Source organism: Nicotiana tomentosiformis, chromosome 4 (assembly GCF_000390325.3).
Source record: "Nicotiana tomentosiformis chromosome 4, ASM39032v3, whole genome shotgun sequence".
Classification (NCBI taxonomy): Eukaryota; Viridiplantae; Streptophyta; class Magnoliopsida; order Solanales; family Solanaceae; genus Nicotiana; species Nicotiana tomentosiformis.
Window position 1 is genome coordinate 116,174,024 of NC_090815.1, and position 16,361 is coordinate 116,190,384.

The window sequence follows — 16,361 nt, forward strand, 5'->3', positions numbered from 1 at the left end:
GAAAAAATGACATGACCTCCTAACGTCCAAATAATCTTGTTAAAACAATGTTATAAAAGAAAATACGTTGCATCTATTCAGGCTACCTTGTTAATTTGTAGGACAGTTGATAGAAAAGAACAAACAAGACATATCACGTGAATTGCACGAATGGATCTGCAAAAAGCCAGGCCGACCATGTCGACTTTCCTTATCATGCAACCCTAGCTATGTTTAATTACTAGTACTTTTTATAGAAAAAGAAAAAGATACAAATAAAGAAATCATTTACTCTGTTAGGTCTGGTAATTTCTCTGCGTCTAGAAAGGTCTAAAGCCATTGGATCCAGAGGCGGCGGACATATAGTGGTCGTATCGGGTTATCTGAATCTAGCACTTCCAATGCAGCGCATAAATTTTTATACTATTAACGTTACAAAAATTAATAGATATAAACTCATAATTTTAAATGTATAATAAATTTAATATTAAGAACATTAAAAATTAAAAAAGAAAAAGATACGAAATAAAGAAATCATTACCCTGTTAGGTGCTGGTAATTTCTCTGCGTCTAGAAAGGTCTAAAGTCATTGGAACAGGAGTTAGAGGGGTGATATTGGACTGTCGGGCTCATTTTATGTATAAAAATTGATAATTGTAAACTCATAATTTTAAATATATAATAAATTTAGTGCTAAGAACATTAAAAATTAAACTCATTAAAATTTAAATTTTGATCGGAACATCCTAGGACGAGGTGCCCATGCAATGGGAAACTATTAATTTCCAGAAACATCTGTCCATATTGCTTTTAATCTGAACAAACATCATGGTGGGGGAAAGAAAACAAGAAAGCACTATTATACTTAAATGATTCAACAACGACAAGTCATAATGCATGGTGGTAACATGGATGGGTCCGAAATCTTTCAAAAAGATATGTACTCCTCCTTTTTACACTTACTTGATCATTTTCATGTATAAGCTGGATCAATCAAGAATTTATCATAAAATAATAAATGCAAAATATTATTCTACAACTACTGTTTAAAAAATAAAAACAAGAAAACAAAGTCATTAAGCCAAGAATATATCGAAAATAACTATTTTATCTTACATAACGTCAAGGTAAGGTCTGCGAGTATCCTATATTTCCTCAACCCTAACTGTGAGATCATGTTGGGTATGTTGTTGTTGATGTGGCTGTCGTCGAAAAGCAAAATCACCATACATATATTAATACTAGTGAGAGTGTGCCCGGGCGGAACTCGGGCCCAATTGCCATAACAAAGATTCTAAAGTTTTCTTTTTTCCTCTAAAGTTGTTTGGAATAATTTATTTAAAAAAAGTTGATTGGAGTAATTTAAGATTAAAGCATCTATAAAAGATCACAGTGAACCGTGGGATAGTTGATCAAAGATAATCAAAGCCACTTGGTGATTTAGAGCTTTTGACTTTTATAATTCGAATTCAACTATTTGCATGATCAAAATAGATATACTCTCTTCATCTTTTTTACAAAATAAAAAAAATTATTATATTTTGCAATAATTCTCTTGAAGTCAAATTGAGTTATAACGTATTAGTCCTTAATATAACCTAGTTTTGTTAGAACTAATTTAAACTTTGATTAACCCATTTTTTATAAATATAGAGTATAATATTTCAGTATCAAGAAAAATAAAAAGATTTTAAGTTGTGATACTTCTAATATCAAATTCCTTATTTAATAGTACCTTACTAAGAAACTTAAATCATCCTCATAAAGTTGTGATAAAAAATATCATAGATGGTGATAATTGAAAAACTGATTAATTATTACTCCAACTTAACAAAAATAAAATTACACTAAGAAAACTAAAACAAAAGTCCATTCAGAAAATTACTCTATTATCTAACATTAATGTTTGCAAATGTAATCCTAAAATGAACATACTGAAAAGTATTGTAAAATTATTTTCTCTTAAAATTTCCTTTTCCTTTCAAACGAATTCCTTATTTCTTATTTATTTGAAATTGTTTTTACAAAGTTCTTTATTATACCTTCGTGTTGTTGAATGCATATTTAATCTAACACGAAGACATCTTATTAAAGCAACATCACAAATATGTGTTTCAAAATAGAAGTTGGTCAACTCAAGAATTTAGAAAACATTTTCTTTTGTAAATGGAAAATGATCTTTCTTTCTTCAGGTTAAACAATTTTTTTTTTTTAAATCTCAATTTTTATAAAATACAATCCAACAAAGAGGCACGAAATTTTTCTCCAAAAATTTCTCCATGATGCATATAGCAATAAAATATGAATCTTTGCCTTTTTAGAAATCTTCTAGCATGGCACCCTTAATCGATGATGACTAATTTTTAATGCTCAATTTATATGCTTATCGGTATCTTATAGGATGGCCGGTGGGAACTATTCAACTTTTTTTAAACATATTCTTTCATACTGAAAAATTAATCGAGTATTGGTATTTGCAAGTATGATGTGCCTGAGTTTATACATATACTTGCAACTCTGGTTCTATGCGTTTGGCACCTTCAACTATCACCATGTGAAATTTTTTATGTATTTTATAGTCAATTAAATCTTTTTTATTTGAAATCTAACTTAAATCAATTTGATTAAACTTTTATTTTTCGTGAATGCTCTTGGTCAGAAGATGCTTCTTAACTCGTCACATTGTATTTTGAAAGAGTTGTTTATTCAAGTAGAGTTTAAAACGATTTTTTTATTATTTTTTGCACGAAGATCTAATTTCTTAAAATTTATCTAACATCAACTTAACAACAACATACCTGGTATAGTTCCATAAATATTATTCGAGTTCTTTTCAAATAATTTTTTTTATTATTTCAAATCATGTCGCCTAAATGATATTCTCATTAATTGATCTTTCTCTAATCTCCGTAAATATTTTTAGACTAATGACAGATTGCAACAATATACTCTAAGCTTGAGATGGTTATCATAAACTTGTATATCTTGATAATATTCTACTCTCTTGTTTTAACTATTTTATTCTATTTATAATTGATAATCTAAAATAAGCTTTCATTTTTTTTCATGTCATTTTGTGGCTTACTATTACCGTTAAATCTATGCTGCTGTACTCCTTTAGTAGGTTTACAAATATTATAGTTATGATTATCACAAACTCATAAGTCTTAATTATATTCTACTCTCTTTTTTAAAACTATTTTGTTCTATTTATAATTGATAATTCAAAAGATAAGCTTCCAATTTTTTTATATCATTTTATGTCTTACTATTTTAGTGTCAAATCATTGTTGCAGTGATCTTTTAGTACGTTTACATATAATATACTAATCGGAAAAGGTTCAAAATTGCCATGAACTATGAGAAATGGAGCAATTTTACCTTTCGTTAATAGTTGGGGTCAGATATACCCTACTGTTATCAAATGGGCTCAAATATATCCTTATTGACTAACGGTCAACTATTAAGAAAGTAATTAATCTTTCGTCGAATCAGTATTTGCCACATGTCCAAGCTTAAAATTAAACCAACCCCAAATATTATAAATCCTCTATTTTCCTCCTCATCTTCTCACACCACCACTCCTCTGCCAGTAACCATCGCCGGAAATTTCCCCGGTGACCTCCCCATCTTTATCCTTTCCCTCCTAAACCCACAATTAAACTTTCATTAAAAATTAATAAACAAATAATGAGGTTTAAAGATCATGAAATTCACATGGACATGAAGTTGCAGATTCAAGAAAGAAAAGAATTTCATATTACAAGATGCAACATATGTGAGATAGGAGATGAATATGATTATTCGAGTGACTACTAAGATAAAAGGATCTAAGTATATTTCTTCAGAGATTTCAATAAAGATTTATTTGATATGTAATTTATGTGGGAAATTTGTGATAATGGAGAAAGCTTTATCCGTGGGGAAAACTAACACTGCCAGAAGCAGGACAAGAAAACCAATAGGTGTCTTGGATAGATAAGAAATTCATTAGCTTTCCTTGTCTGCAAGGATTCATCAATTTTGTTCCAAAAATCACATTACTTTTCAAACAAAGAACTGATGATTTATATATCCACTATAAATAGAAAATATTGTCTAAGAATTAGGAAAAATTATGAGCTAGTTCGCTAAAATGACCAATTGAGCTATAGATTATAGTTCTAACTTCTAATATGAGCTCGAAATTGCCGACGAAATTTCCAACCATGGCTGATGGTAGAGAGGAGTCATGGTGTGAGAAGATGAGGAGGAAGAGAAAGAATTTTTAATGTTTGGGATTGGTTTAATTTTAAGCTTGAACATGTGGCAAATACTAATTCGATAAAAGATTCATTACTTTTTTAATAGTTGACTGTTAGTCAATAAGGATATATTTGAGCTCATTTGGTAACGGTAAGAATATATCTGACCCTAATTATTAACGGAAGGTAAAATTACTCCACTAGGAGCTATTTTAGACCTTTTTCATATACTAATTATGAATGGACTAATTTCAGCATATTCTTTAATAAAATCAAATTTTGACTGTTGGAAAAATAAATGAAGTTTGACTAAGAAGTTGAAATATTTTATATTCATTAAAAGAAACATGTAATAACACTGTTAATTAGATCTATAAATGAAAAACTATTAATATAAAAAGCCAAATAATTCAAAGAAAGAGTTCTGCCGGAAACGGGACAAATTTAAGTGGGGCCATTCGCTGTAGATGAGCCCACGTTTACACTACATCGTCTGACATGTATTTAGAAAGTTTAAGTGGAGCCCACACATTTCAAAAAGATTAGTTTCTCGTGGCTCTTTTTTTTGCCATCTAAGAGTCCTCAAATATTGACATATTTATGGAAGAGTATTAACATAAATAAAGGAATAAATTGAAATATTTGAGTTTATTGTCATTTAACATTGACCAGAAGCTCCTAAATTGTAGTCGTGGTAAAAATGCGGCTGCAATAAACGAAAAGACAGTAATAACCCTGTAAAAGCAGGCAAGCATATTCACATGGAAGAATATTTTACGAAATAAACAGAAATACCATGGTCTTTTGGTCAATTCACATTGACCGGAAGCTCCTCCACATTGTCGCTTATTAATAGTGGTAAAGTAATATGTTCTTTCTAAACAATTGCCTAATTATGTATCTTTCCAATTAGAGGCTACAACTTGTCCTTCATTGGCTATGTAAGCATTCATATTATCATACCCAATAACTGTATTATATGATGGGAGATTTTCTTTTTCAGTGTCCTTTTGTGTTTATAATTTTTGTCAAATTTAAAGGTCATTAATAAATTTTGTATTTTAATTTATGTTTGCAAAATATTAATATATGCAAGTAGTTACATGACGTATGATTTTTTCTTCACTTGTTTTTATGTTATATAAGACTTTGTATTTTGTACGTTCAAATGTCACTACAAGAACATCGTTTGTTCCGATCTATTTTTACCTTCTTAAATCGATTGACTATTATACACCTATAAAAATATTTAATATTTAAATCTTATTTGATTATAGACAAAAATTATCCAAAATATTAAACTTTCCCTATTTTTACGTTTGGAAAATTGGCCGAATACAAAACATCACCAATTTCAACTTTTAATTTCTCATATTTCAAGTTCACACGAATTTTTGATGATTCAATTTCCTCGTTTGGACTTACAAATTTAATTAATATTATGTCTCTAAAATCACTCACTATTTGGATGCAATCACATGAATCTTATTGAAATAAAAGATATATTACTCGTAGCTTTTTTATAAAGTTTCTATAACTTTAAATATTATTTTCAAACGATGTGCCTATTTTCAACTACAACCACCTGAAATGTTGTTATCTCCACTTGAAAAAAACAAAGTGTTTCAAAATTCATAATGTTTAAATTGAATAATATATTATGTATACACATTTTGTAATTTCACAATATTTCAAATAATTAGTGAAGGTAGAATAATTTTATTATCTAACTAAAATTTGAAAACTAACTTAAGAAAATAATTTATCATCGTAGAAATTTTTTATTAATTTGTTTAGCAAAATACCCAACTAATATATATTAAAAAAATTTAATAGAGAACATGGGGCACATTTGAATTTTTAATTCAATTAGTTTAAAAGTCTGCTATATTATAATTGATCATCCTTGATTCCTTTATTATCTTATGCTAGCTATTTTATAAGTTTGTAATTTAGGATTTTACCTTAATTCATTAATATAAATCTTTTTTCTGTTTTTATGTTATTTATTTATTCTACTATTTTAATCATATTTTTGAATGAATAGAAGGTTTATTTTATCGGATAAGTGTAAAGCTTTTAAACGATTCTAAAATCAACACATTACTCAACTTGATTATGACTTATAGTAGTTCATAACCTTATGTAGTGATTGAAGTTAAGCTGCATAAGGATACTCGAAAAAAAGCCACTAACTTTTACTAACTTTTTGGACACTAATCATTTGCAACGCTACATGTCTTAAATCATTTTCAACTAAAAATTTCAAGTGTAATATTTTTTTATAACCGATACTAAAAAATCCTTAATAATCTTAAGAGCTTTCATTCAAAGATGTAAAAAAAATAAATTAAAATAGAGATAAACTGATTTAAACATATAAATTAGCTAACTAAGGGAGCATATGATTTAGAAATGAAAATGCAATGTTGCTGCCGCTGGGATCTCCTTGTTTTCTCTTAATCCAATTATTACTATATTTCTTTAGTATTGGAATATTGAAAATTTTCTTTTTTATTTCTTTATATTCTAAGCTTTTAGTATTTTTTTTATTAGCTCTGCTCATTTATTTGTTACTATATATATATACACACACACACACACACATAGCTATCACTTAATTATAATTTTTGAAGCTAAATTGAATTAGTTCAACTCAATATTTTAAAATTAAATTTTAGATATTCAATAACTATACGAAAAATACTATAAGTTGTAATTTTTCTCATGTCAATATGATTAAATTTTTTTTATAATGTCTGTCAAACTTTACATAATTTGATTTTCGATATGCGAAATACGTCATCTAAATTGAGACGGAAGAAGTAATATAGTATATTTATTTATTGAATAATCTAAGTATGACAAATAGAATTAATATAATGTAATCATCTATATCGAGGAATTAATTATTCTATTCAAAAGGCCCGTGATTATAAAATAAGGAGCATACTGGGCATGAACTTCAAATACACAAGCAGGAACAATATATAGTGCTCCATATGAAAGGGTGCAATTGCCTTGACAAATGTGTAAGGCACAAATGAGATATGATTTGAGTGGGGGCGGGATGTGGTGTCCACGTGAGAGTATAATGTTAAGACAACAGATAGTGTATTGAAAAATGTGTAGCAATGGATGGTGACATAAGCAAAGGATTATTTAGTCAAGACACTTAAAAATATAATACAATAAGTCAGTAACTATAGTAGGATTCTTTTTTGACCAATTATACTACTCCATTTAAACTAAATGACCCAATTATCCTTGATATCCCAAGGAGACATGTTGACCTGCTGCCTCCTTATTCCCTCTTCTATATAGTAGTAATATTATTGGATTGATTTCTCAAATTATTTTAAACTTTTAAAATTTAGTTATTTCTACACCTAACTCACTTTACACAGAAGTGAAAACTTTTGTGGTGAATTGTGTATACGATCAAAACTGAGTTTGCCCTTCGTATGAATAATCAAGATTGAAACATGATAAGACCAAGGTTCAACTTCGTGTAAAATCAAGCCATGATGCAAAGTTAGGTTGCCGAGCTCGAGACCCAGAGACCGATCAAGAGAGAGACCGGTCAAGATCAAGATCGGCTAAGATCAAGGCCAAGCAAAATAGAGACCGGTCAAGATCGAAGTCAACCAAGATCGAGATCGGACTAAGTAGAGACCGATCGAGGCTGAAATCGGCTCCGATCGAGGAAAGCTTATCGAGCCAAAAAATAGAAAACCGGAATATCCGCAATTGGGTGAGAATCTCGACGGAAATCCCGGCGCATATTAAAGAGGGGCCAATTAATTAATCTATCATGGGATCCCCTACTGTATTTAAAAAGTGTATTAAGAATAGGACTTCCCTACTATATAAAGAGGGGTATGAATATTTGTAAGGGGCAAATTCATTTAGATTCATAGAACATAAAGCAATATACCATCTTCTCCTGGTTTTGATATTTGGTCATTTTGTTCTTCTATCAGCTGCTCTCCATTCAGTTTGAGAGTGAACAAACTTGAAGGCTTAGGCTAATTAATCCATTCGGTTTTGAATTCATTTCTTTCACAATTAATTTCGATACTCGTTTATATACTTTCTCAATTTGTACCGAATTTATATCACGTATCCTTAGAACCGCGTATAAATTCAATTGATTATCTATTTTTTGGGTAAACAGTTTGGCGCCCACCGTGGGACAAAGGATAATAGTGGTTACTTGATACAAATCTCTCTAAAACACACTATTTTACACTTGCTCTTGGAAGTATCATTGATTTCAGGCTAAAAATGACGAACAAACCCATATATACCGACAACGAATCTGGCCATCAAGGGGAGAATAACAACGAGACGCCTAGGGATGGAAGGCCACCTACTGACCCCGTTGAAACTCGGGTCGTGGATCCGATTGATGTTAATTCACATTTGGCCATCGAAGCGAACCAATATTCCGGCCCCGAAAATAGCATCCATGGTGGAATTCGATCTGCAGATCGAAATACCCAAAATGTTAGAGAAGACGGGATCACCCTGCGTATGATCTTCGAAATGCTGCAAGCTCAACATGTGGCGATAGCTCAGTTGCAGAGCCAAACCCAGGCACCGAGCAGGGATGAGCCCGGTCCACCCCAAGAAGTCACTCACAGAACGGGGCTAGCTGTGGTAAGGTCAAATGAACAAGAATCGGGGACTAACCCCGAAATTAGAAAGATGCCCGAGGAACTAACAAAGCGTATAAAATCAAGGGAAAAGATGATCGAAGCAAACGACAAAAAGTGGAAACTTATAACCCTAGGGTTGATCAGATCCCGGGAGGCACTACCAATATTGAAGGGTTTTGTCACGACCCGGAATTCCCACCGTCGGGACCGTGATGGCGCCTAACATTTCACTTGTTAGGCAAGCCAACGTTAGAGAATCATTTAAACCAATTCTTATTTCATTCAGTAAATAACAACAATTAGCTAAGATGAATTATAGTGAGTGCGGAATAATATAGTAAAACTGCATTAGTTACTACCACCCGGATCTGGAGTCACAATTCACGAGCATTCTAGAATTCACTACAAGAAATAGTCTGAAAGAAATACAACTGTTTGGATGAAAGAAACAGTAAAACAGAAAGGATAGACGGGGACTTTAAGGTCTGTGAACGCGGACAGATCTACCTTGAGTCTCCGGATAGCGGGTCCAAAAGCTAAAATCACGATCAACCCGAGCTGGTACCAAAATCTGAACAGAAAGTGTAGAGTGCAATATCAGTACAACCGACCCCATGTACTGGTAAGTGTCGAGCCTAACCTCGACGAAGTAGTGACGAGGCTAAGGCAAGACACCTATAAATCAACCTATACAATTTAACAATGTATATACAAATAACCATAATGAAGAGCTAAACAGGACAAATCGAGAGGGGAAAATATGCTGGGGGGAAATATGAGATAAAGAACTACAGCATAATGATAACTGAAACAACCAATATACTATGAATCAACAGAAACAACGAATACAGTAAAGGAAAAATGCACGGCATCACCCTTCGAGCTTTTACTCTCAATCTCACCATAAAACAATAGAAACGGCACTGCATCACCCTTCGTGCATTAACTCTCATCTCATGGCACGGCATCACCCTTTGTGCATTAACACTCCCCCTTACCATAATGCAATGCATAAATAACAACATGGAGATAGAATAACAAGTACAAGCCTTACTTCAACATTTGGTTCCACAATATCAATCTCAACTTTGAAATAAATACTCAATTATCACTAGAGAATCCGTAATCATGATAAGAACGATCAATTTAACAACACTAGTCTAAACACGTAACAATTAGGCATAGGAAAGAGACAATATAAGAAAAACGGGAGAAAACAGGAAAAATAGGTAACTTGGCGGCGCATAAGTACTCGTCACCTCACATATACACCGCTCACATGAGTTTCACATAGCAAATAATCTGAGGTTCCTAATTCTCTCAAGTCAGGGTTAGACACAATACTTACCTTGCTCCGAAGGCCACTTAATTCTCAATCAGAGCTTTTCCTCTAGAATTCACCTCCAAACCACTCGTATCTATTAAAAAATAACTCAATAATATCAAATATTGCTAAAGGAATCAATTATATTGCATAAATTGAATTTTCCAAATTTTTTTCCAAAAAGTCAAAAATCGACCCCAAGCCCGCTTGGTCAAAACCCGAGGTTCGGACTAAAATTCATTTACCCATTCACTCCCGAGCCCGGATATATAATTGATTTTGGAATCCGACCTCAAATTGAGGTCTAAATCTCTAAATTTTCAATATCCCTAGTTTCTACCCTAACCCCTAATTCTACCATGAAAACTCTAGATTTTTGGTTGATAATTCATGAAATGTAATGGATAATTGAAAGAAAATGGTTTAGAATCACTTACCAACACTTTGGGGAAGAAAATGACTCTTGAATATTGCCTCTCACCATTTGATTTTTGAGAAAATGAATTAAATGGCCAATTCCCGTTTTTGGATTATGTTAAGTGCTGGGCGACAGTGTTCATCGCGTTCGTGAAAACACTATCGCGTTCACAAAGGGTATAGGCTGTCAAGCCTTCTCTTTTGCGAGACCTTGTTCGCGTTCGCGTAAGCTACCCTCCCCTGGCCTTTGCGTTCGCGAGACAACGCTCGCGTTCGCGATAAAGGAAAGACTGACTCCCTCCTCCCCCCCCCAGTGCCTAAAACTACGCGTTCGTGATGATCTTGTCGCGTTCGCGAAGGGTAACGTCCCTATCGCTTCGCGTTCGCGAAGAAGAAAATTCTGGCCTCATTAGTTTACGTTTCAGAAGGACATGCCAGAATACATGCTGTAGCAAAATACCAGATTTTCCCAAGTCCAAAATATCCCGTGGCCTATCCGAAACTCACCCGAGCCTTCGGGGCTCCAAATCAAACATGCACACAAGTATAAAAATATCATACGAACTTGCTCGCGCGATCAAATCGCCAAAATGACTACGAATTTAGCACCAAATCAAATAAAATTCTCAAGAACACTTTAAAATTCCTGTTTTCTCAACTAGACGTCTGAATCACGTCAAACCAACTCCGTTTCTCACAAAATTTCACAGATAAGTCATAAATATTATATGGGATCTATACCGGGATTCGAAACCAAAATACGGACCCGGTATCAACAAGGCCAAACATCAACCAATTTTTAAAAATAATTAAATTTCCAGATTTTAAATTTTCATCAAAAATTCATAACTCGAGCTAGGGACCTCCGAATTCGATTCCGGGCATACGCCCAGGTCCCATAATTCGATACGGACCCACCGAGATCGTCAAAATATGGATCCGGCCCCGTTTACCAAAAATGTTGACCGAAGTCAACTAAAATGAACTTTTAAGGCAAAAATTCTTATTTTCATCAATTTTCAACATAAAAGCTTTCCGGAAACACGCCCGGACTGCGCACACAGATCTAGGAGGGTAAAAATGAGATTTTTAAGGCTTAAGAGTGTAGAATCGAGTTCTAAAACATAAGATGACCTTTTGGGTCATCACATTCTCCACCTCTAAAATAATCGTTCGTCCTAGAACAGACATAGAAAAGTACGTGGGCTGGTGAAAAGGTGGGGATATCTACTTCGTATATCGGACTCGGACTCCCAAGTCGCTGCCTCAATAGGCTTATCTCCCCACTGCACTCGAACTGAAGGGTAACTCTTTGATCTCAACTGGCGAACTTGCCGATCTAGAATAGCTACCGGCTCCACCTCATAAGTCAAATCTTTGTCCAATTGAACTGAGCTGAAATCTAACACATGATATTTTCGAAGCATGGATATATGAAACACCGGATGAATCGCTAATAAACTAGGTGATAATGCAAAACCTGTAGGCTACTTCCCCCACCCTTTCAAGAATTTCAAAGGGTCCTATATACCTAGGGCTCAACTTGCCCTTCTTTCCGAACCTCATTATACCTTTCATAGGTGAAACCCGAAACAATACTCTTTCTCCAACTATCAATGCAATATCACGAACTTTACGGTCGGCATAACTCTTTTGCCTAGACTGAGCTGTGCGAAGTCGATCTTGAATAACCTTGACCTTATCCAAGGCACCCTGTACCAAATTAGTACCTAACAACCGAGCCTTTCCCGGTTCAAACCATCCAACTGGCGAACGGCATCGCCTTCCGTATAACGCCTCATATGGAACCATCTGAATGCTCGACTGGTAGCTATTATTATAAGCAACCTCCGAAGTGGCAAGAATTGATCCCAAGAACCTCCAAAGTCTATAACACAAGCGCGAAGCATATCTCTTAATATCTGAATAGTGCGTTCTGAATGTCCGTCTGTCTGAGGATGAAATATTATACTCAACTCAACCCGCGTGTCTAACTCACATTGTACAACCCTCCAAAAGTGCGAAGTGAACTGTGTACCTCGATCAGAATGATAGACATGGGCACACCGTGAAGGCGGACAATCTCACGAATATAAATTTTAGCTAATCACTCTAAAGAATAGGCAATTGCCACTGGAATGAAATGTGCTGACTTGGTCAACCTGTCCACAATGACCCAAACTGCGTCAAATTTTCTCTGAGTCCGTGGGAGCCCAACAACAAAATCCATAATGATACGCTCCCACTTCCATTCAGGAATTTCTATTTTCTGAAGCAAACCACCAGGTCTCTGATGCTCGTACTTAACTTGCTGATAATTCAGGCACCGAGCTACATATGCAACTATATCCTTCTTCATTCTCCTCCACCAATAATGTTGCCGCAAATCTTGATACATTTTGGCAACACCTGGATGAATAGAATACCTTGTAGGCCTCTTCCAGAATTAATTCACGAAGCTCATCCATATTAGGCACATAAATATGACCCTGCATTCGCAGAATTCCATCCTTCCCTACAGCAACCTATTTGGCATCACCGTGCCGCACCGTGTACTTAAGGACAAGTAGATGGTCATCATACTGCCGATCTTTGATGCGCTCAAACAAAGAAGATCGAGCAACTGTACAAGCTAGAACACGGCTGGGCTCAGAAACATCTAACCTCACAAACTGGTTGGCCAGGGCCTGAACATCCAATGCAAGCGGTCGTTCACCAACTGGAATATAAGCAAGGCTACCCATACTAGCTGACTTTCTACTCAAATCATCGGCCACCACATTGGCCTTCCTGGGATGATATAATATGGTGATATCATAGTCTTTCAATAGCTCCAACCACCTCCTCTGCCTCAAATTGAGTTCCTTCTGCTTGAACAAATACTGCAAGCTCCGATGATCCGTGAATACCTCACATGGCACGCCGTAAAGATAGTGCTTTCAAATCTTCAGCGCGTGAACAATGGCTGCCAGCTCTAGATCATGAACAGGGTAATTCTTCTCTTGAACCTTCAGCTGTCGCGAAGCATATGCAATAACCTTGACACCCTACATCAATACCGCACCTAAACCAATATGAGATGCATTACAATATACTGTATAAGATCCCGAACCTGTGGGTAATACCAATACCGGTGCCGAAGTCAAAGTTGTCTTGAGCTTCTGGAAGCTCCCCTCACACTCGTCTGACCACCTGAACGGGGCACCCTTCTGGGTCAACCTGGTCAACGGGGCTACTATGGATGAAAACCCCTCCATAAATCGATGGTAGTGGCCCGCCAAACCCAGGAAACTACAAATCTCTATAGCTGATGTGGGTCTAGGCCAGTTCTGAACTGCCTCAATCTTTCTAGGATCCACCTAAATACCCTCTGCTGATACAACGTGACTCAAGAAAGCAACTGAACTCAACCAAAACTCGCATTTTGAGAACTTAGCATATAACTGGTTGTCCCTCAGAGTCTGAAGAACGATCCGAAGGTGCTGCTCGTGCTCCTCTCGGCTGTGGGAGTAGACCAAGATATCATCAATAAACACAATCACAAAGGAATCCAAGTAGGTCTTGAACACCAGGTTCATCAAATCCATGAATGTTGCTGGGGCATTTGTAAGCCCAAATGACATAACTAAAAACTCGTAATTCCCATACCGAGTCCGAAAAGTTGTATTAGGGACATCAGATGCCCTAATCCTCAATTGATGGTAGCCAGATCTCAAATCAATCTTCGAAAACACCTTGGCACGCTGAAACTGATCAAATAAATCATTAATCCTCGGCAATGGATACTTGTTCTTGATGGTGACTTTGTTCAACTGCCGATAATCTATACACATCCTCATCGATCCATCTTTTTTCTTCACAAACAACACAGGTGCATCCCAGGGCGAGACACTAGGTCTAATGAAGCCCTTATCGAGCAAATCTTGTAACTGTTCCTTCAATTCTTTCAACTCTGGAGGGGCCATGCGGTATGGCAGAATGGAAATGGGCTGAGTGCCCGGAACCAAATCAATGCAGAAATTAATATCCCTGTCGGGTGGCATCCCCTACAAGTCTGCAAGAAACACCTCTGGAAACTCACGAACAACTGGCACTGAATCCATGGAAGGAACCTCAGCACTAGAATCGCGGATATAAGCCAAATAAGCTAGACACCCCTTCTCGACCATATGCCGAGCCTTCACATTAGAGATAACCCTGCTGGTAGAATGGCCAAGAGTCCCTCTCCACTCTAATCGAGGCATCCCCTGCAAAGCTAAGGTCACTGTCTTGGCGTGACAATCTAATATAGCATGATAAAGTGACAACCAATCCATACCCAGTATGATATCAAAATCAACCATATCGAGAAGTAGAAGATCTATACGAGTCTCAAGACACCTAATGGTAACCACACACGAACGATAAACACGATCTACAATAATAGCATCTCCCACTGGTGTGGACACATACACAGGAGCATTCAAAGAATCACGGGGCACAACCAAATATGAAGCAAAATAGGATGACACATAGGTGTAAGTAGACCCCGGATCAAATAGAACTGAAGCATCTTTACTGCAAACTGAAACAGTACCTGTGATAACAACGTCAGATAACTCTGCCTCAGGCCTGGCTGGGAAATCATAACACTGGGGATGGGCCCCACCACCCTGAACTACGTCCGTGGGACGGCCTCTAGCTGGATGGTTACTACCTCTAATGGCCTGACCTCCACCTCTAACAGTATGGCCTCTACCTTTAGCTGCCTGACCCTTGCCTCTGGTTGGCTGAGCAGGTGGTGCAGCAACTGGTGCCGGAACCATGACACGAGAAATCTGATACTGTGAGCTACCCGTTGCCCGAGGGAAAAATCTAGCAATGTGCCTCAGATCACCTCAAGTATAACATGACCTCGGCTGCTGTGACTGTTAACCCTGAAACTGACCCTATCGACCTGAGTAACCACCCTGATAACTCTGGAGTGAAGGAGCACTAATAGGAGCTGGTGGTGCACTGTAGGCTAGCTGGTCGGAATAAGTCATATGAGGACCACGACCTCTTGAGGCACCGTGGGATGCCTGGCATGCTGAATGAAACGGCCTGGAAGGATGGCCTCTACCGAAAGTACCCCGGCCTCTATATGAGGCACTGCTGAACTCACCGGAATGACGAGGTCTTTTGTCAAACCCTGACCTCCCTGAGCAAGAACCATCTCGACTCGTCTGGCGACATTAGCAGCCGCCTGAAAAAAAATCTCACTCCCAGTCTCCTTAGCCATCTGCAATCTGATAGGATGAGCAAGTCCATCAATAAATCTCCCCACTCTCTCTCTCTCGGTGGGAAGCAGAAGAATAGCATGACGAGCCAAATCCACAAAACGGGTCTCATACTGAGTAACAGTCATATTGCCCTGCTGGAGACGCTCGAACTGACGGCGACGCTCCTCTCTCAATGTGATAGGCATAAATTTCTTTATGAAGAGCTGAGAGAACTGGTCCCAAGTAAGAGTAGGTGACCCAGTTGGTCTGGTCAACAAATAATCTCTCCACCATTTCTTGGCAGAACCAGTCATCTGAAATGCAGCAAAATTGACCCCATTGGTCTCCACTATACCCATGTTCCGTAGAACCTCGTGATAGCTGTCAAGATACTCCTGGGGATCCTCTGAAGGAGCACTACTGAAGTGAACTGGGAAGAGCTTGGTAAACCTGTCCAATCTCCATAAAGCCTCAGAAGACATAGCTGGCCCATCTC

At 36.4% G+C, this 16,361-nt stretch overlaps 1 protein-coding gene across 1 annotated transcript; it reads right to left on the bottom strand.

The window, feature by feature from the left end:
• Nucleotides 1-3,541: 3,541 nt before the first annotated feature.
• LOC138910406 (uncharacterized) lies at nt 3,542-15,430 on the bottom strand. The gene is made up of 3 exons (XM_070201645.1): nt 15,202-15,430; nt 14,822-15,060; nt 3,542-3,625 (listed from the first exon to the last, which is right to left on the bottom strand). Exons 1-3 carry the CDS (start codon nt 15,428-15,430, stop codon nt 3,542-3,544), a joined length of 552 nt encoding a protein of 183 aa, XP_070057746.1.
• Nucleotides 15,431-16,361: the final 931 nt, after the last annotated feature.